We start from the raw sequence: 20963 nt of genomic DNA on the forward strand, positions 1-20963 counted from the left end.
AGTGAAATGTAAATCTTGGCCTTTAAAAGTATGTTTCAGGAATAAATGAGTCAGCAAAATTCTGCTGTCCATTATAAATCATATAATTTGAGTAATATTAGATTGGCTTCCATTTGCCATGACAAAGGGTATTTACCGGAGTACAAATTTGGTGTTTTCCGTTTTTCCCGCTCCAGACTCCCCAGACACAATTATGGACTGGCTCAATTTCAGTACCTTCATGTCACGGTAAGTCTTGTCCGCTGAGAATGAGAACAGCAACAGAGAGAGAGAGAGAGAGAGAGAGAGAGAGAGAGAGCGACAGAGCAGAAATGACAACTTTCTACTTGTCCACAAAGAATTGAACACACAATCCATTCTGATAATACAGGTCTCTTGGCAATAAGGATTCATGCCTCAATATTTAGAAATTCAACAAGTTTCTGGTTTTCCTCAAATAATAGAACACACAATCTGTTCTGATAACACATTCAACTAGTGCAATTAAATCACAAAAATGCAATTCCCTCTTGGCTGGCCTCCCAGTGTCCGCCATCAGACCCCTCCAACTTATCCAGAATGCAGCTGCTTGTCTGGTCTTCAACCTTCCCAAACACTCACACGTCACCCCCCTGCTTACTTCCCTCCACTGGCTGCCTGTCATGGCTCGCATCAAATTCAAAACATTGGTGTTAGCCTTCCAAGCAGTTAAGGGGTCTTCCCCAGCTTACCTACAAAAAATCATCAGGCCCTACACCCCTGCCAGCCTCCACATGCCGCTTGGCACCTTCCCCCTCTCCGAACCTCCACCTCACGCTCACGACTACTGTCTGTTCTGGCTCAGTGGTGGAACGAACTCCCCGTTGAGGTCAGAACTGTAGAATCTCTCCCCACCTTCAAGCGCAAACTGAAGACGCACCTATTCAAGCAGCGCCTCTCCCCGTCCCTCCCTACCTCCCTGTGAACCTTAATTGTTGTCTTTGTGATTTACTTTGTGTATCGGTATTTTTAGTTGGCTAGGTAAGCAGTATTTGGATAGTTAAGTTTGGTCACTTTTGCTTTGTTGTTTGTTTGTTTATTTGTTTGTTAAAAAAAAAGAAAAAAGGCCCTGGTCCTTATCTTTGTTGTACAGGTAGCAGTTGAAATTGTACTTCCCTCTAGGGTCTTTCAGCGCAGTTATCCCTGGTTATGGGTATGCACAACTTATGTATATTGTACGTCGCTCTGGATAAGAGCGTCTGCCAAATGCCATTAATGTAATGTAATGTAATGCATATTAAAAAATTATTATAAAAAAATTATAATAATCTTAAATAATTTTGGATCTCTAAACATACCCTCTTCTGCCACCACAGTCACAGAGCATGGAGAGTGGTGAAATGAATGCACTCAAAGGTGAGCAAAACCCCAAAAAACTTGTTTCTTGGAGTTTATATTACAATATTAAAATTAGGCCAGAAAATATCTAACAGTGATGCTGCCCTCTGGTGGACGGTTGAGGAAGTGTCACAGTCACAGCTCCTTTCTTGAAAACCTTGTCAGAATATGACACAGCCGTTTGATAATTCTCTGATGGCTCACCGATTGCATAGACATGAGGTGGGAGGGTGCCCAGGGACCTTCCGCGGTACTTCTGGATGGTTTCGGGGTTGTAGAGCTTGGGGATGTCATAGTAGGGGTTCACCGCAATCAGGATATTTGCCACAAAGGTCTGAGGAGGACAATTTGGATGTTGGTACACAGAAACATTACCCAGCACCACAAACCAAAGAGAACTTAATACCACAGCATTGGAGGTTATCAAATACACTTGCATCAATAGGCTATCAGCTATCTAACATTGATTTAAAGAGATGTTTAGCAACAAACTGTCACAACAAATTGGCGTAATATGAGAAAATCCAAAATAATGTCCAAAATAAATGACTGAATGCCGCACATATCCTCTTGCCTGTCCAGATGCCTATCAACCAGTTTCCCTGGTGCACCTGTTTAGTTCAACCAGAGATGGACCACACATTGTGTGCTGTGTGACGATACCAGGACCACGCTCCCATAAATCTGCCTGTTTGCACTGTGTCTCCACACTGGGTCTCTCATTAGCGTTAGCATTAGCCATGTCTCCCTCTTGGCCAGCTGGCAACCACACCCTGGGCCAGACGGGGAACGAGGGGGGAGGATGGGGAGGGTAGTGTTAGACGTGCCACTTCAAGAGACCTCATTATTATCACGGGGTAAAGGCAATACCACAGCTGGTCACAGGAGAACAGGAGACCAACGGGGAGGGGAGCCTGAGCGAGAAGCTAGTGATGAGTGGCGTACAGTTGTAGCAGTGGTGACGTGACCACTTGACCCCCGATGACTCACAGAGAGAGTAGCAGAACTACTTCACTCCTTTAACCACACTGTGAAAGGGTTCCGTGGCGAAAACAAAACCAGGCGGCATCACATAGTTTCCAGACATACACACGGAGCGAATATTAGGCCGAGGGGGTGTGAACAAAACAATGAGGGATTATCCCATTCTGAACTCAGTAGTGACAGGCTTTGGCCTGTACCACTCACACCACTCACGCAGGCCTACCCAACACTCAGAACTGGAGGGGCCATTTCACTGCAGAGCAAAGTATTGTGGGTAAAATAAAGCCTCCCTCATATTTTCTTCCATATTCGTACGCTACGGATGATAACACTCCAGGACCACTCTCTGGTATTTCTTTATTCAGGCCGCTTATAGGCAGAAGAGCCTTTTTGAAGAATATAGATTTGGTGTGGGTGCTGCTGCAAGAGCAATTTTTCACAGAGGGATAAATAGAGCTTTCCTTCATTCTTTCACAATGTGCGGTTCCCTTTCAAAGACTGTTGGGGAGTACAAAGACATCACTGGTTTACAGGTGAGGAAAATGCCTTGTGCAACACCAATAGCCAGGAAAACACATACTTACGTATATTTTGTCTTTACTGTAGCGCACACGGACATTGTTTAGAAGTGTAGCTTCATTCAAGTACATGAGGGAACCTGCAAGAAATAAATGACTACAGTATAGTCAACCAGATTTACACATTTTAAGTCAGAAACTCCTAATATGAAATATCAAGATTGAGGAGGACTTGCTAGTTTGAAATAAATGGCAAGTAGTACTACAAAATAATGACAAACAACATCCCATATGAAATATTATTTGCATACGGCCAAATGAACATGGGAACAACAGGCGATGCTCATCATATTTCTGTTAAATCTCAATTAAATAAAAGGCAAATGCTAACAGTAAAAACACCCATCAAGGTAGAAGGTACATGGCACTCCTGTTTTATCCACAGGCATAGATTTGTATTATTGCTGAATCGTGGTACTGTTCTTATTGCTATCGGGTCATTCACCTCTGTTTGTAGCACTCAAGTCATTGTAAATCCTTTACCGCACTGTTCCTATGCACTTAGCCTAAAGGGACACTGGAAAACGTGCACTCACAGTTGTCCTCCACGTGCTTGTTGACATCATCCTCGGCGGGGAACACTTGGTTGACGGGAGCCAGAAAGGTCTGCAAAGGCAACAAAAGTTAAAGACGGGTGACGTGTTTGTTTCCATGGCTACTCACGAAAGCACTTTAAGTCTCCGTTATGTCAGCTCTCCAACCGAAGCAGTCTGAACAGAAGTCTCCGGAGCATGTTGAGACCGAGTCCTGGCGAGGTCCCGAAGGCTCAGCCAGGTTTACTACGCTCTACCAGGGCTTTCCACCGCTCCACTAACACTCTGATTAACCCCAGAGGAGATTATGGAGGCAGGAATGCAGATGGAAAACTTCACACAAAAACTTTATTTGCGATGTCTTACAGAGGCAGAGAAAGAGAGAAAGAAAGAGAGAGAAAGAGAGAGGGGGGGGGGGGAGCCATGTTATGGATGATAATGTTGGTGCTCTTTATTTTGCATATATGAAACGCAGGGCAACCCAGATCACTTAAAAGTCTAAGAGGCAGAGACAGAACCAGTAAGCACAGGTTTGAGGTTTGAATGGTGCACTGTCATTATGTTACTACTGTGCTGGTTATTAACCTTTCGACTTCTCTCAGCTTGAAGAGACCATTAGCATCTCAGCACTGCAAATCATGAACGTTTTTTTTTTCTTTCTTTTTTTACAGTAGCCAATGAATGCAAATGAATTCAAACGAACAGTGGCTGGTGTGAGAGGTGATGGGAGGATGAATCTCATTTGGAGGAAAGCAGAAAGGAGATACTTTAGCGCAGCACACGTGTCGCCCACGTGAAGCGAATACACACACTTAGCATAAAAACAATGAGAGAACTAATCAAGCCAAAACATGCCTTGATTTCTTTCCAATGCTAAGGGATAAATTATTCAGAAAATGCTAAGAAAAGGGTAATTGTTCAGAAAATGCTAATGCTAATGCATTTTCAGGGAGCCAGTTTCACTTTCAGGCTTAATCAGCACAAACACCATCCCAGTATGTTTCCTCTATCCTGTCATTGATGTAAACACAGTAAGACCCCCACCCTGAAATATCGTATATGCGAGAAAAACAGGTCCTCAGGAGTCATGTGCTATAACGCTTGCCGGCATCACTACACATTGTTGCCGCACAGTGCAGCCAAATGCATTATTTACTGTGTGACTATCACCCTGCATGGAAATAGGGGGGAAAAGTGTTTCACAAGCCCAGGATCGAATGTGGGTCAGGGTGGCTACTCATGTGGGCCCACAGAGTTTTTATGGGCTTTTGTTTTTTGTTCTCCTTTGGAAGGATTTGTCACTTTGTGCGTTTACTGTAAAGGCATCGGGTTGGCAAGTGGGAGGGCTGAGAGTGGGGCTACTCTGGGGTTTGGATGCCTTTACTCGCAGTAAAACTGTTGCCATTGCGTGTGTTACGCAATGTGACCGTGGAGGTACTAGCCAACAGAGAAGTTGGCAAGGTTTCTTTCTATTGCTTTCTCTGCCTTTCCTTCCATACCCTCTCTCTCCTTTTTCTCTCCATTTTATACTAGCATTCTCTTTCTATCCATCGTTTTCTTTCCCTCTCTCTCCTTCCTTCCTTTCCTACCACCGTGACCTCAAAGAGCACTTTAAAAGCCCCCACTTCAAAGAAGGTGGTGTCACACGACTGTACTCTATCGCACAGGGATAAGTTCCCTTTGTCCCTATAACAAACAGGAAACCTGAATTGAGACTGCATAAGCTTGTGACACCAATGAAAAACTAGCCAAATGACTCACACATTCCAACAAGTAAGTGTTGGGAACTTTCAGTCTGTTTTCAGAATAAATAGAAATCTGACTAAAGTGTGCTAACTGGTGTATGTCAATGAAGAAGTCAGAAGAAAGGTGGAAAGGTTATCGCTAAATTTTTAAATACAAAGAGGGTAATGTATCACTTCAAGCTGTTTTTGCTTGTAATTCTGTAGCAGTCTGCTAGTGGTTTGCTCTCAATTGGTTGCTTCTGTTTCTAATTCATCCATGGTAGCTATACTAAATGGTGGATTTAGAAGCATCAGAGCAAAAAACAACAACAACAAAAAAGTTTTTGAAAACACATGTCATGTGACTTCAAAATATGTGGGTCAGTCCAATAGGGACTGTGACCTATTGGACAGAACTCAACCATGTGGTCTCCCCAACATTGTGACATCACTATGAATTACCTGCTTCCCTTCAGGTGAATTCAAATGTTTTCAGAAGCTGTGAGCCAGTGCAGGAAGCTAACATGTCTGAAGCCAAGGCATTCCCTGCATTCTCAGCTCTGACTGCCGGGATCCTCAAATCCCGTCGCACCCGGGGAGCTCCAAGGACTGACAGCGAGGGTGGTGGCGGCGGCCGCTGGTGACGCAACCTCCTGAGTTCAAACGTTTCCCTTCGCTCGCCACCACAAACTTCAAAACAAAAAGAGAAACCGCCGGGAATGGAGCATTACCTAACGTGGGGAGCACAGTCGGCCATTGTCGGGGGGGAGTGACATAGTGTCATGCGCTCCCCTCTCTCCAAACGTTTGGCCCCTGGCTGCCGGAGCGAGCGTGGAGCGGCCCCAGGGCCAGCGCGGTACGCTGGCACAAACAGGCAGCCGCTGAACAGACGGGGCATTGTGCCACCCTCTCTCTCTCCCCGAGCCGCTGGCTCCTGGCTGCCAAGGAAACCAGCGTCCACAACACCGCCCGCTCTCTCTCGTCCTCTCGTTAATTACCAGGCGGCACACACCGAGGTTGCCCACTCAATCTCTCTCAGGACGGACAGGGGCGACGGCGCCGAGGTTTATGGGCGGATGTAAACACCGCAGAGGATCGGTTAAGGCCTGACTGTTTGTGCAGCCATTAGCCATTAGCCATTAGCTGCAAAGACCACGTTTCACTTGCATTAGCGAGTTTACGTCAGGTCATCAGTGAAAGGGCGAATTAGTGCTGGCCCTTTCCGGACCACAACATGACATACGGCACGTCCCCAAGGAGAGCTATTTTAATAAGATGAATATGACTCAGCACCTGGGTCTATGTGTTCCTGCGAGAGCCCACAGTGTGCTGAGTATTCTGGGAATCTTGCCAGCACAGGTGGGGCCCCTGGAGTCATAAAACCTGCAGCATTGCATAATGCTAACTGCCTCAAAACGGTGAGCTGTTAAATGGGGACCTCAAGGAGGCGCCTCCCTTTACTAGCTTTAGCATTACATTCTTCACTCTTTCGTCCATGGCTTGGATTTAATCAAACTTCATCTTTAAAGATGAGTCACAATTAAATTCAAGGGGGTTTTTTCCTCACATAAACTAGCAAGTTAGCTTGTCAACTTGCCAAGTGGTTTCTGCACAGAAATCATCAATCATTTCTGAGTCAAAGTTACAGTAAGGAAAAATGTTGGTTGAACCGAGCCCCCTGGTTCTACTCCAAGGATTAAACTGCCACGATCAGCATGAATCACAGTGATCATAAATATTCTACAAGGCGATCTCCACATCACGGAACGCAGAGAAGGGACATCACTCGGGTTCCTTATTGGCTGAACTGGGAAAATGGTAGGTGGAAGAACCAACCGCAGAGTCTGAAGTTACATAACAATGGAGGCTAAGTGGAAGTGAGGCTTGGCAAAGGGAATCACTCAGGGAATCGACTCCATGTTAGATGAGAGCTGATTTAGGCCGCGAGGCAGCCTACAGCAGATACAGGAGGGCAGAGGCTCTCACCTTTCCTCTCTGTTTCAGAGGCTCGATGGTCAAGCTGTCCGCCCCAATGTCCACGATCGTGCCCAGCTGGAACCCGTCCGTCGGGTGCGGCGCCCACACCGGCTTCCCGTCCTCCATTGCACCGCAGAGCTACGCAGGGCGTCCTGCGGAGGGAGAGAGAAAGCGCCGAAAGGTCAGGAGAGGCCGCGACTGTACCCTGAACGCCGCATTCAGACTCCATGAACAAGACTGCGGTGGACGCTGGGCTACATTTTTCTGCGAATTGGAATTAAGCTGCCTGGGATGTCGAAACACAAAGAGGCCCTGAGCGATATAGGGCGCATACATTTACAAAATGTGACCGCGATGTGACCAAGAAAAGCCCCATGTGATCTCATCACCGTGTGATCCCCACTGATAAACAAAGCCCTGCCAGTCAGCCGGTACCACAGGGGCGTATTCCCACTCAGGCCCTCTGAGTTTGTTCAAAAATGAGACTTACATGCAAGAGTCTTACATTCAATAGTAATAACTGGCTATCATTACATCACATAACTTCACATTTTTTAGCACTATCATTATTGTTTTCATTTTGTGTGTTGCCAGGAAATTACGATGGCTGGATATCGCACCTTAACTGGATGTAACCTGAACGGCAGTCGAGGTTCAGTGATGAAAGAAGTCCTAGAGACAGCCCCCGGTTGCACATTCCACACATTGAATTGATGTGCGCTGGGTGTGTACACTGAACACTTTCTTTCGATCTCTTTTCGAGAGCAGACAGGCCCGCCTTCCTTTTGTATTCTTGGCTTCAGAAAGTAGAGAGGATAAAAGATAGAAAAGAACTCCCAGCTCAGAGGGTGCCATGGGAAGGATCAAACCTCAGCCCATGCGGGTGGCCTTGCATGCTGCTCGAGAGTTGTCTGTCCTACAGACTACGCCGTACGTCTTACCCAAACACTTTTTCTTTTTAAACACAGAACTCCTAATACATAAATGTATTCAATGACAACTCAAAGTTAAGGAAGGCTGCTAGGAGTTTTAAAGTCCTTGGTTATTACAAGTGCGGTACTATTCACTACTGATCCGCTGAGCACCACCACAAAGGGGTGAAGTGAGCAGCAACCCCTCAGAGAAACGCTGCAGTCACCTGGGGTCTGTGCCCAGTGCCTCATATAAAATGCTAATGGAAAACACACACAGGACGTCACAGCTGCAACAGAGAGCCTGAGGCCTGAAACGCCCACAAACTCCTACTACACCAAAATTAAAACAAGCCTCAGCTAATCTAGAACACTGCTTCCTCCCCACAAAGAAATCCCTCTCAAACTTCACACGACTAGACGAAAATGTGCTTAGTCACTCTCTCCCATTAACCTTCAAATGCTGTTTTCCCCACAAACAAGTTCTCGTATTGTTATTTTCGGCAAAAAGAATTCCAAGGGACAGGCCGGATTATGATTGCTGAAAGACTGGATTCCAGACAATCCTGTAACTAAGGAACCGGGGAGCAGGAACGGTCACTGGATGGAGCCCCCTGGAAAAGAGGAGCCCCCGGTGCTGGCCTTTATGCTCAGAAGCGTCCCGGATACAGTGGCTCTGCCTGGGACACAAAGCTTGAGAGTCTGGCCAAGTCCCAGATCCAAGGCCAAGACAGAGTTTCAATGCTCAATTATCAAATCACTGGAGTGTTTCATGAATCGCTCACTGCGCGTAACAATCGTGTTATTTACTCTCTCCACATTGGCATATCAGCACTCCTCTGCATCCAAATCTCAATGGAATCTGTTCAAAATTCCATGAAAACCAACCGCTCTGGGAGAAAGCGTGGCAAAGACGGCTGGAGAAGTGGGGAAGGGGCCGTCGAGTGGGTTGGGGTTGTTATTTTCCAAGGAAATTAAGGGTTGGAACTAGAGAACGGTTTTCAAAACTAGAATGAAAGTACATTGCTCAAAAACAAACCAACCGTCTTGCTTTCGAGGATCAACTTCTAACAGCTATCTGCTGAGCAAATGTAATCCTCCACCTGATTGATTCCACTTGCAGAAAGATGTAGGTGATGAATAATGCTGAAAATATTATTTTTAACAGCACTTATTAGCATTCAAATCCAGTAAAGCCAACATTTATGGCTTCCCACAGTTGCCTTTGACAAATTATGATTCATGTGAAGTTGGCTCACCTCCAAAGACTGCCCTTTTATAGACAGTGATAAAAGATCCTGCTGTGCTCCCAGGACTGTGTGGAAACCAGTCGAAAACGAGCCCTGCACATTCAAATGTACTCACAAGTACCCTTGATTCAAAGCATCTGTCAAGCATTTAGGGCTGAGCAGAAACTACTAAACCGCCGTTTGCCTCAAACTAAAAATAGATGAAAATTAAGAAACAAGGCTCTCAGACCAGGCTCAGCGGAGCCGAGAAACAACTCATCTTCTGCCCGGAGGTCCAAACAGAGGAGATCTTGGACAGACGAGTACAACATTGTACCCTGGACAGACTGTTTAGTACAGTGTTTGTGAGTTAAAGGAATGTAGCTCCTCATCATTCAGATGAGGAGCTTGTGTCCCAGGGCTATGTTTTACTCTTAATTGCCTGGCTGGAGTGGGAGTTAGCAGATACCATGGTCCTCCATGACCAGAGCAGAGTTGCTGTTTCATGGAAGGCCTACTGTTTAGCAATGCAGTAAGGTAGCTGGATGTAGGCCCATCCCTTTGATCCAAAAGTAAATAGCCATTTTCCAAACCGCTAAGCTCAATCGCTCATACAACTAAGCCAACATTAAGCACCCCTCTGTCACTATCAGATTGAATTAAGTAACTTTTAAAGTGAGCATGAGGCAATACATTTTTTTGTGTTAGAAGTAGATTTTGTTGGCACCAGCTGAACAAGAAGATAATTGGAGAAGTTGCACATCTTCCATTGTATACCATGACATGCAAGCCCATTTGTCTCGTGATTGGCTTTATACGTCATTGTCCAATGAGAGGCGGCAGAAAGGAGGTCAGAGGCCAGAGTTATGGGCCCAGCTGCAGGTAGAGAGCTGGGACTTCATCTGACTTTGACAATTCAGCGGACTTCACTTCCACTTTCTGCACCTCAAACAACACGTCACACCCTTAGAGCCATTGCTGCCTCAGGGTTCTTTTATCTCACACCAGAACTTCCTCTTATCACAGCATATTCTCATGATCAAAATCCGTAGCCAACAGGATCCTAAAGTCAGTCATTCTTTAGTCCACGCGCTTATACATTTTAATAATTCCATTTAAAGATGTTTGAAATAAAATTAAAAGCTCATGCCATCCAAATTGAAACCTACATGAAAAGGTTTAAATTTGCATTGATAATGAGCGATGATGAGGAAGTCCAGATGCTTCCGGCAAAAAGTGCACTGCCTGCTTATCACATGACCTTATGTAACTATAACGTGGATTTATTTGAAGAGCTTCCCAGACGCCTTGCAGAGCAAGACATCACCCATTAAATGAACATGTCTGAACCTGATCCCACTTATAACTGTTTGTGCAACGTATCTGATCATGTTTCTGTCCAGTTTGTACGGAATTAGGGGTTGAACTACTTTACAACATCAGTGCAGGAAACACAACATAGCCTAGAAAAATGTATTTTGTATGACCTTTTCTGTAAATAGGAGTTGTTGGAGTTATTTTAATTGACAACAAGCAAATTGTAACCTCTATACATTCGTTAGATGGGCCTATAATAACCAAGAATAAAACATTTTAAAAAACTGCTGACTTGAAGTAGGTTGGAGCTATTTTTGTCCGCCAAAGGTAGGTTTCACATGCTATCTTGCACAGAAAACAACTCTTAGACATAAACAAATGAAAACCTTATAGTCACACATACCAGACATTCTCTAACAGACACAGAAATTCCAGGGTATTTTAAACATAATTTAAACCTGGCTTCCCCGCATGCCTCAATAAAGTACATAGATTCCGGTGATGAGCTAAACATTCACAGCATGAGGTGAATGAATGTCCTTGTTGGCCAAACAAGGTGTGGGGTGTGTAGCTCTCTTCTTTTCTCACCACACTGTGTGGGTGCATGGGCAGGCTCAGGTCCGTCAAATAAAGCACATGCATCGGGCTATCAAAAGCTCGGAGAGTACAGCTGAAACTCAGCCAAATGTAAAGAATAAAGAAAGGGTGTGAGTGTGTGTGCATGCGTGTGTGCGTGCATGAGTGTGCGCACCTGCCTGTGTAATTCCGGGTTTGGTGCAACAATTGCTGACAAAGTCAAAGTTAAAAGAGCTCCGTTTGCAGCTCCGAAATGAACCTAGTGATCACCAGCAACAATATGAAATGCCAAATAAATGCAATGCTTTCTGTTTTAAAACTATTTGTTTAACAAGCCTAATGTCATCGAACAGCATGCAGATACTATCCAAGGTTAATAGACTTTGCTTCCAATATAGAACACATAGCACTTAGTTCATGGAGCATGGAATAAATAAGTGATTATAATGTAACTGTATTGCTTTTTCAATTATATTTTTAAATAATTGAAGAAGCCACTCCTTTCTCCAAAAAATGACACAGTCAACAGTGACTCCCCACACAACTGGAATCATTGCCTTTGAACCTCCATAGCAGCTTCTATTAGTCAGAGTACAGTGCACTTCTTTAACATTTCTAATGCAAAGGCTTCTTCTTGTGCGACAATGGGGTTAATAGATATCCATGTGGGCCATTTTGACATGCAAATAAATTTGACATGCAAACAAATTTGGTTGAATAACCTTTCTATAGCCCATGGTTTGTACCAACAAGCATAATGCCAGGCAAACACTGATTTTCTGATATCACAAAAACACCTAAATTGTTTATTCGTCCCCCAGAATTCCCCAGACCCGAAGGAGAACACACACTGGTAAAAATCACAGCCTCAAAATCTCTGTTCCTCTGGGAGACCTCAATGTAAACACAATTACCATCTCCCCTCCTGAATTAGGGACTAAAGACTGGAATTCAAGGACCCATGTCAACTCAAAAGCATGATGAGCCAGCTAAGCCTCATCAATGAACACCCACCAGCCATTAGCATCAAATGTTAGATGCTGTTGGGGGAGGGGCAATTCCATCCACACCAGCAGGAAACCTTCAGCACAGCGAGTGAATAAGCGGAATAATGCATGTCAAACCCACTCCTCTGCCCAAGGGAGACAAGCGGGGCTTGTTTGAGGCGTGCTCGTTGGGCACTGACGGCAATACTGTAATGGCGGTGGAGGGTCACGTGGACTGCCTGTGTGCATCCACACACAGCACAGCTCATTATCCAGTGATGCGTTCAGCAACGATGAGCAGATATGTTGCTGCACATAGCAGGATGATGTTCAGAGAGGTAGACACAGGCCCTGTGAGCCTGCCAGGGAATCTCTGACACCGCAATGTAAGGTCTTCTTAATGCGATCACAATCATTTTCAACAGGAAATCTGAACCATCGTTTCTCACCATTATTAAATCCTCGATGCAAATTGCGTGAAATGCCAGCTAATTCTGACAGATGTTAATAGTGGCCTAGGACATCTGAGACTGTTCTCTGCACTCTGACCTGGGGAGCAGAACAGGGAGCACCGATGTTCAACTCCAAACACCACCCTGCTGTAAAATCCAGCTATACCAGCTTGACAATTGAGCTGGTCAAGCTGGTCGTAAAGTGATCTAGCTGGGTATGAACTGGTCAACCAGCATGACCAAGTTGGTCATGATTGGTCAACCAGCTAGCATTGGTAGGCTGTCTGAGCTGGTAGCAGGTACAGAACATGGCTTGAGCAGGTTAACCCATGCCAAGCTGGGAGCGGGTCTGAACTGGTCAACCAGCTAAACCATGTCAAGCTGGGGGCTGGTCTGAACTAGTCAAGCAGCTACCAGCTGTTCTAAAACCTAGCTTGAGCTGTTTTTTCAGCAGAGATCCTTTGACATTCAGACTCCAGGCTGTAGTGTTTCCCAGCAGAGCATGCACAGTGTGCAAGGCAGGTCAGAGTCTTTCCCAGGAAGGGTGTGTCTCCAGGTAACATTCTTCATAGGGCTGGTCAGACACTGCTAACTGCCAGTAATCAAATGCAATGGCAGTCTAATCACTGTTCCAGTACCACGCCTCAAAGCAGAAGACGAGAGATAGCTGGTGTATTTTATTCACACAGAACTTTTATTGCTGTCTTTTGTGTGTGTGTGTGTGTGTGTGTGTGTGTTTGTGTGTGTGTGTGTGTGTGTGTGTGTGAGAGAGAGGGGAGGGGAGGTGGGGGTAGTGTTTAAGCTTGAAAGCCTTCTTTAAAATGTGCTGTTCTCTTTGGTGAAACAGTGGTGGAAAACAACTCTGAGAATGTGTTTAGTCATGGAAACTGAACAAGAGAGGTGGGTCCCTGAGGACCATGCAGGGTCAAAGTAACCAGGGGTCATGGTAAAATATGAGGGCAAACTAACAGCGACTGCACTGGGGAGAGAAGGACTGGGGTTGATCAAAGTCCTCCTGGCTTCACCTGCACCTGTTGCAGTGGAGTGCCATAAACCAGGACCATGAGCACTCCTTCCTGTTCTTCTTAAATCAACAACAGTTTCTCAAAACTGGGGAGGGAATCTGAACACACAGTTCAAAAGCAGGTCTGATCAGCAGGAGTGAGCAGCTCCAACCAGGACGAACAAGAGAATTTTGAGTGAGTTAAGCCCACTGTGAACACACATATAACTCCACAGAGGGACTTACTGTCACAAAATGTAGAAGCTGATTTTGTTCTCCCAAACATGAATGAATGAATGAAAGGGTATTTCTTCCAGTTGCAAGTTAGCCTTACCTTTTAAACCTCCCTCCCTCCCATACACTGGAACACACACAAAAAACATCTCAACAAAACAAGGCACAAAAGGGGTATTGGGCCTAATATGAATATAATATGCTGTTTCTGTATCACTTACATATCATAAATTATAGTATAAAGGGAGCTTATGGAGGTATTAATCTGGTACTATGCATGTCTCAAAAAAGATAAAAAGTTGGTTACTTCAAAAGTAGACTTGTTGTATGTGCCACAACGTTCATGAATATCTGAGGAAGGTCATGCCAGAGTGAATTTGATTTTATACAGAATGACCACCCAGCATCACCCAACTAGCTGATGATTACCACCTGGGATTCAGAGGGTCAATGATTCAAACCACTACCAGGAAATACTAGGAAACTAGGAAATCCCCAATGGATATGGTGTTATGAAGAAATGGGCTTAAATAAGTAATGATGTAGGCTATGCTAAGGCACAGCTATTCAGAATTATACCCACCAGAGACAAACATTAAGTTTGCCTAAAGAAGAATGAAGACTGAGGACATGGCAATGACTGCCTCATTAAGATTAGGCGAGCCAGCATTTGATTCACAGACTTTATGATGAGACCCCCATGATCTCTGCTCACTTCAGCAATCCAGCCTAGCTTTTGATGACCTCAGCAAGGAATATCTCCAATCCCTAACAGCAGAGCGCACAACATGTTTAACACAGCTTAAATATTTACAGAGTTTACCTTCCTCAAGTCTACTCTGACACCAATAAAAGGGCCCAGGTGGTGTGACTTAGCTGCTGAGAAGTTAAACATTGCAGAAACATTCATAATTATCATTACACAGTTAGAGCAAATATACAAGCCTGTGTACACCCTGTCTTACACACGCCTGAAGAGGATACCACACTGCATATCTTGCCTTGCTTCTATTTCCATCCTGAGAGAAACACTGCAAAATGTCTTAAGTGCTTAGGTCTTGTAATGAGACTCAAAATCTTTTTTTTCCTCTCAAGTAGAAAATATTAGCTTGTTTTACGTTACTGATTGCTTGACAAGTGATTTTCTTACCCCATTGGCAAATCTTGAAATGAGTGAAAACTCTGAACTCATTGACAATAGTTTCAAAAAAAGTGCTACAGAGGCCTTTATGTGTAGTGTACAATGTTATATTGCGGTACACCATGGGATTGTTTAGCAGATGCAGTCAACTTTGTGTATTTACATGTCTATTTCTGCATTTGAATATCCAGTGGTATAACTATAGTTTGTGTACCTTTCTACAGGGCACCACAGTGGCATGTAGTAGATTTTCTGCCTAAAAGCAGCTGGTTAAGCCTAGTACCCCAACTACTATGTCACAGAACACAGAGCTCAAAATCCAATTAGAATGGGGGGCAAAAAAAAGAAAAAGCCCCACATGCACTTCATGCTCAGTTAAACAAATGAGCTCCAAACCAGTGTAATGCACTTAATGCACTTCAAAGTCTTATTGCACAATAGCTGCCAGGAACAAGATACAGGTTACAGTTACAGTACACCACTGTTCAATTTCATATTGAACTTCCTGATTGTGATAGCCTTGCCATGGTGCCTTGGAGAGATTCCAACAGTATGGTAAGCTGAGTCATTTATGGCTTCTTTATTTCCATAATTTAGGAAGATATTACGCCATGGCCTATGCATCCGGTCAGGAGACCCAATTCTCAGATAGTTGTGGAGTTACCACAGAATCAATGGATCAAACCAGACTCAATGGTTATTGAATGGTCAGGGGTAGTGGGCTTTAACCAGTCTAGAGATAGATGCACATGCTCTCAGGGAGCGTATGTAGTGTCTCTCCTATAAGAGCTCAGCCTTAAATGCATAATTCCACATTATGTGAACTACAGCAAGCCTCAAATAATGTGGTTCTACTTTGTGTCAACTACATAAGCCATCATACACCTTCTCTCTAGTGTGAGGTTGATATCAGAGGAACTGCTCCGTGAATCCACAGATACTCTGTACAGCTATGGAAAGGAGACCACAATTCCTTCACACAAGGCAGTTCCTCCAGAATGGGCCAGCCCAGTTATTCAGTGCAGATACTCCTGTGTGGGCCGCACAAGTCGTCACAGAGCGCAGTTTGAGGACAGTGTTAGCAAGGCCTTAGAAACAGTGCTACCACTGTGTGAGCTAGACCACAGTCGCGCTATGCAGCTACCCGTGTGGGAAGAAGTCCACAGATAAGCTGCGCGTCCACGCCTGTGTGAACTCACCCAGAGACGTTCGGCCCACAGATACACAACGCAGTCTCCTTCCTGTTTAAGCCAGCCTGCACATGCTCAGTGCAATTGCTCCCGGTCAAACCGCCTCGGTCCCCAGCGACTGAGATAGTGCCTCGGCAGACGGCTCAGGATGCAGGGGTCAGAGGGAATTTCCTTGAGCCTGCTCAGAGCTCAGCTCCCCACTCCCGTTCACTGGGGTATGGAAAACGCATCAAGACACTGAGCTGCAAGTGAGCGGACAGGAAGAGCTGAGAGCTCAGCTTGTCAGACAACGGTGGACTGAGCTAGAAAGGCCCACATAAGGTCTGGGATTCCAGAGCAGGTGGAATTGACATTACCTGCTGACAAAGGCTAAGAATGTTAGCTGAACAAATGTATAACAGTGTTGTAGTTTTCTATAGAAAAAACTAACAGGGCGACCTAACTGTCCAAAGGGAATATACAAACATGTCATTTAAGCATGAAGGTCTTTAATAACTATATAAAAGAACATTGCACCCAAATGGATTCCACTCTGTATTTGGCATTGTGGAAATAATGATTAAATCTGGGGCAATCTAGGTTTTCCTTTGGATAAACCTGACTAATCATCCAGAACAGTGGAAACAGAAATAAATCCTAGAAACAATATACAAGGAACGTTTTCCCTTTTCATGCACAAGTGAATAACCAATCTTTCCTCCATACTAACAGTACTCAGACTGCAACACTACAGGATGGCAATATCTGCATTGAACTTCATGCTTTGTCACAGATATTAGAATGAAATGTGCCATGTTCCAGGCTTTTGTGCATTAGCCTATTTTTCCTCTGTTTGTTTGGTACTGTAGATGAGCTTATCCAAAAGCAACTTAGCAGCCATGGGAAAATGAAAAAGCAGACAGCCTAAATGTAGGTTCCATGGTTTATCATTGTAAAATCACTATTATTATTGTATTCAAGCTAAGAAACACTCAACCAGACTAGTTTCTAAAACAGTTTCCCTAAGTCCTTTTATTGTTAATGAGAAATAAATGCCGCACCCGTGTGAAGTGTAAAAATCCCACATTGCAGTCCAGTGTGGGCTGGTTATTTTCACAGGGAGGCCTTGATCGTGAGATTTTGAGCCAGTTTTCTGTACACAATGGAAGAACCACCCCACCCCCCACCCCCACCCACACCCACACACACAGATGCACACTCCTGTATCTCAAGGCAGTACGACAAGAGCTTGTAGCATCGTGACAGAAGCAGGACTGGAATTATTTACGTGTGCCTGAAGCTAAATCTCCACCAGGAAAAAGGGCAGTGACTGTGGAGAATGTACGCTTCAAGTTTCAAGCCAGTCCCTGCAGGAGCCTTCCACAAAAACCTTCCCATACCCTGCTGAAAAAACCCCCAGTTCAAGCTAGGTTTTGAAACAGCTGGTAGCCGGTTGACCAGTTCAGAACAGCTCCAAACTTAACATGGTTTGACCAGCTCAAGTTATGTTTTGAAACAGCTGGTAGCTAGAAATTTAAAGCTGGTCATAGCTGGATTTTACACCAGGGATAGCAACCAGCACGCCATGGTAACGTAGGCGTTTGCTGTAATAGATGGAGAAGTAAAAGGAGAGAGAGAACCGCCAAATACAACGTTCCTCCAGTAACCTAGCAGTGAGAAATAGTAGTTTTAGCCCTGCGATCATGACTAGAGAGCAGTAGGACTGAATTCCTTTCTGAGTGTTACCCTGATGAACAAGGAGAAGGTTTTCGCCTCCCATTCATCCTCAGCAGCAGAACCAAGGTCAACACACTGAACAAGACTTTAAAGTCATCCCTCCCCCTGTCCCCCTTCCCTGCTCTGACAGAATTTCACCACAGTCCCTGCCAGCACTATGGTGACAGCACTCTCGTTATGCAAACCCACAGACAAGGTTCTGAGAGAGGAAAATAGCTAGCCCCAATTATGCAGCATTCCTGCTTCCTTTAAACAAGACTTTCCACAGCATGAGGTACATCCTGCCCCTTCACATAAAACCTCAGTTCAGTCCCTCACTTCACTACAGACTACACACCAGAGATGAAGTACAAGTGATATGCTAAAAGCTAGTTCAATTTCCTGTGAGCATTAACACTACAAAAGTACAAAGACTAGTTGCAGAAGTATCGAGTTTAGAGAACCATTGTTTAAACAAAAGTATTATTCTCATTAAAGAAAACACCATGGGAAGTTCAGATCATTTCAAAAGTTTTCAAAAAGAACTGTATAAGGACCAGACACTGAGTAATACTTCCTAGACTTTAGGAAGGGATGGACTCTAGGTAACAACCTCTATTTTGCATTTTTTTATTATTGCCATTTCTTCAATAAAGTGCCTTACAAGGCATATTATGAGTGAGTACCTTTTTCAAGTGCTTAAAACTCAGGTATTACCAAGTGCTATTTATATCTGTGTGGTTGGGCAATAAAGAACAACACACAGAGGAGGAAGAATCTGAAACATTGCAGACAGTAGTGTACAATGACAGGGTGCATCACACCCTTCACTGACTTAGTGGCCTGCTTTGAGGGCTATGACTAAGGCATCTCATATTCCACTAATTACAATGGCAAGCTAATGAGATAATGGGTTGAATGACCTCTTTCACATCCAAAAAACACCCGACAGCCTACTTTGCCATGAACAGAACCCCTTATTTTTGTCTTTTACATCACTGTGGGCAGTGCCACAGGTAGAGAAAACAGCTAAACCTCTGCTGTAGGTCCAGCAGAGAGAGAACTGCCCAGAATTTCGCTGTTAGAAATATTAAAAGAGGCTATACTTCATTCCAAATTGGATAACTAAGCATAAAGCCAACTGAATAGTAGCCGATTTTGCATGAAATCTTAAATTAGCAAAACGTTACGGTCGTTCCATTATCAGAAAACATTTCCTGTGGCAGAGTAACCTGTGATCCTCAACCCAGACCAGGAAGGATCACATAGAATATAGTTTCAGTTGGTCACCAATAAAGATGGACTTTTCTTTTCCTTACCTTTCAGGCAAAGCTTTTAACAGCTTAATCCACACCCAGAAGTATTTTTATCGGTGCATAATTCTTTATGATTATACAGTATACAGCAGCTTCAGTTTGTATTTCCATATCACAACTGAATGGAACTTTGTTTGAAAAAGATGCGGTGACTAAGGGAGGTTAACTACAATCATAACCATTTACTTTCTGTCATACCTGACCAACATTGCTGGGACATACAGTAAGTCACAAGCTTAATATTACCACCCATGAAAAACTATCCTGCAGAAATATCCGGAATTGCACAGGAAGAACAACAATTTGTTCAGAGCAACCTACGACATTAACACATTTTTTACTTTAGTACATTAGCAAGATAATTTCTCATAAAAATTAATTCAAGTATGTTTATTCACATTAATTTGGAGCTGGGAACATATGTTTTATATGTTTAGATAAATGCTCATTTGAATGAGATAAGTACACATCACTTGAACTTACCTGTTTGACAACTAACCTCATTCATCATGTGGCAGTACAGTTCCCCTGGGATCTAATTTCTCACTGGACCAGCCAAAAGTAAGCCTTAAATGCATTCTGAAACTATGTACCGACAATGAGCTTCAAACACACTGGCATAACACGAGCCTGACAGGTAGACTACACAGGCCTACAGTTCGGCAGAGCCAAAAATCGTCACTCCCTCTAAAGGAAAGCCACAGCCACTGTGGCATTACAGCTGCTCCTCTAGAGACAAATGTTTGCATAGACCAATCTGGAATTTGACTCCAGCACATGTGAAGGCTTTTGTCTGGAATAATAGGTCACAAGCCTCAAGCCTTTATGCCCCGACATAATAGCTAATATAAAACTTGATCATCCAAAGATTGGTGACAGATCATTGCACAGCATCTAGGCTACATGTCAAATAATGATTAAAATAATTCAGATGTTTGACATGAGTGCAACAAGCTAATATATACAAAAATATAATATTATAATATATAATATATACAGCCCATACCACAGTTTTAAAGCATCAAGTGTATCTTTAGTCATATCAATGACATTGCCAGATTCTTACAGTAATTACACACCTAGCGTTTTAGTAATCCCAGAATTCACTATGCAGCCACTTGCTCTATATCCAACATCCATCCATGACACTTACAAAATGCTCACTCTATTATACCATGATAAAAACTACGGTAGCATTCCACATTCCAAGTCAATCATTGACATTTCAGAATTACCGCTTCACAGTCATTCTGACACTAGCCTATATATTAAGCAACTGATCTCAGAATACAGATAATTTCATTTGTGAATCATTGTCAAGTGGGTAAAACTCCTGATGGTCACAAGCCAACCATACAAACCCAAAGAATCAGCTGTTTCATAAATAATTGTAATTATAAACGGTTATAAACCTTTTAAAGTATACTTTTTAAAATGAAAAGTCCCCTCATTTAAGTGCGGCCGTACACCAGCCTTCAGTATTTACAACTCGCACTCATCCAAGCTTCACAGCCTTGAATTAAATTCCATCTAAATGATCAATGTATGTTACTTCCTTTATCATGATTCCCACTGCAGTGAGCGATATCGGAAACGTTATCACATATCTGTCTGGCCATTCCGTTTTTAAATGATTGACTTAACCTACTACTTAAAAATTTGACTTCTATTTAAACTTGAAACTGGCACTGCCGTCATTGTGACTGACAGTAACTTTCCTAACACCATTAACTTCCCACGGTTTTATAACTTAAAGCTTGG

At 43.7% G+C, this 20963-nt stretch overlaps 1 protein-coding gene across 6 annotated transcripts in view; it reads right to left on the minus strand.

Moving 5' to 3' along the window:
- LOC133128785 (unconventional myosin-VI-like) overlaps positions 1 to 20963 on the minus strand; it is a 68462-nt gene that overhangs the window by 45988 nt on the left and 1511 nt on the right. For all 6 annotated transcript variants that reach the window (XM_061242563.1, XM_061242562.1, XM_061242561.1 and 3 more), the window contains exons 2-6: positions 7162 to 7304; positions 3455 to 3524; positions 2925 to 2998; positions 1561 to 1690; positions 137 to 242 (exon numbers count right to left, since the gene is read on the minus strand). In XM_061242563.1, the coding sequence (XP_061098547.1) occupies positions 137 to 242; positions 1561 to 1690; positions 2925 to 2998; positions 3455 to 3524; positions 7162 to 7278 (497 nt within the window). In that variant the 5' untranslated portion in view covers positions 7279 to 7304. The remainder of the gene's footprint in view (positions 1 to 136; positions 243 to 1560; positions 1691 to 2924; positions 2999 to 3454; positions 3525 to 7161; positions 7305 to 20963) is intronic.

The sequence above is a fragment of the Conger conger genome, chromosome 5, assembly GCF_963514075.1.
Source record: "Conger conger chromosome 5, fConCon1.1, whole genome shotgun sequence".
Lineage (NCBI taxonomy): Eukaryota > Metazoa > Chordata > Actinopteri > Anguilliformes > Congridae > Conger > Conger conger.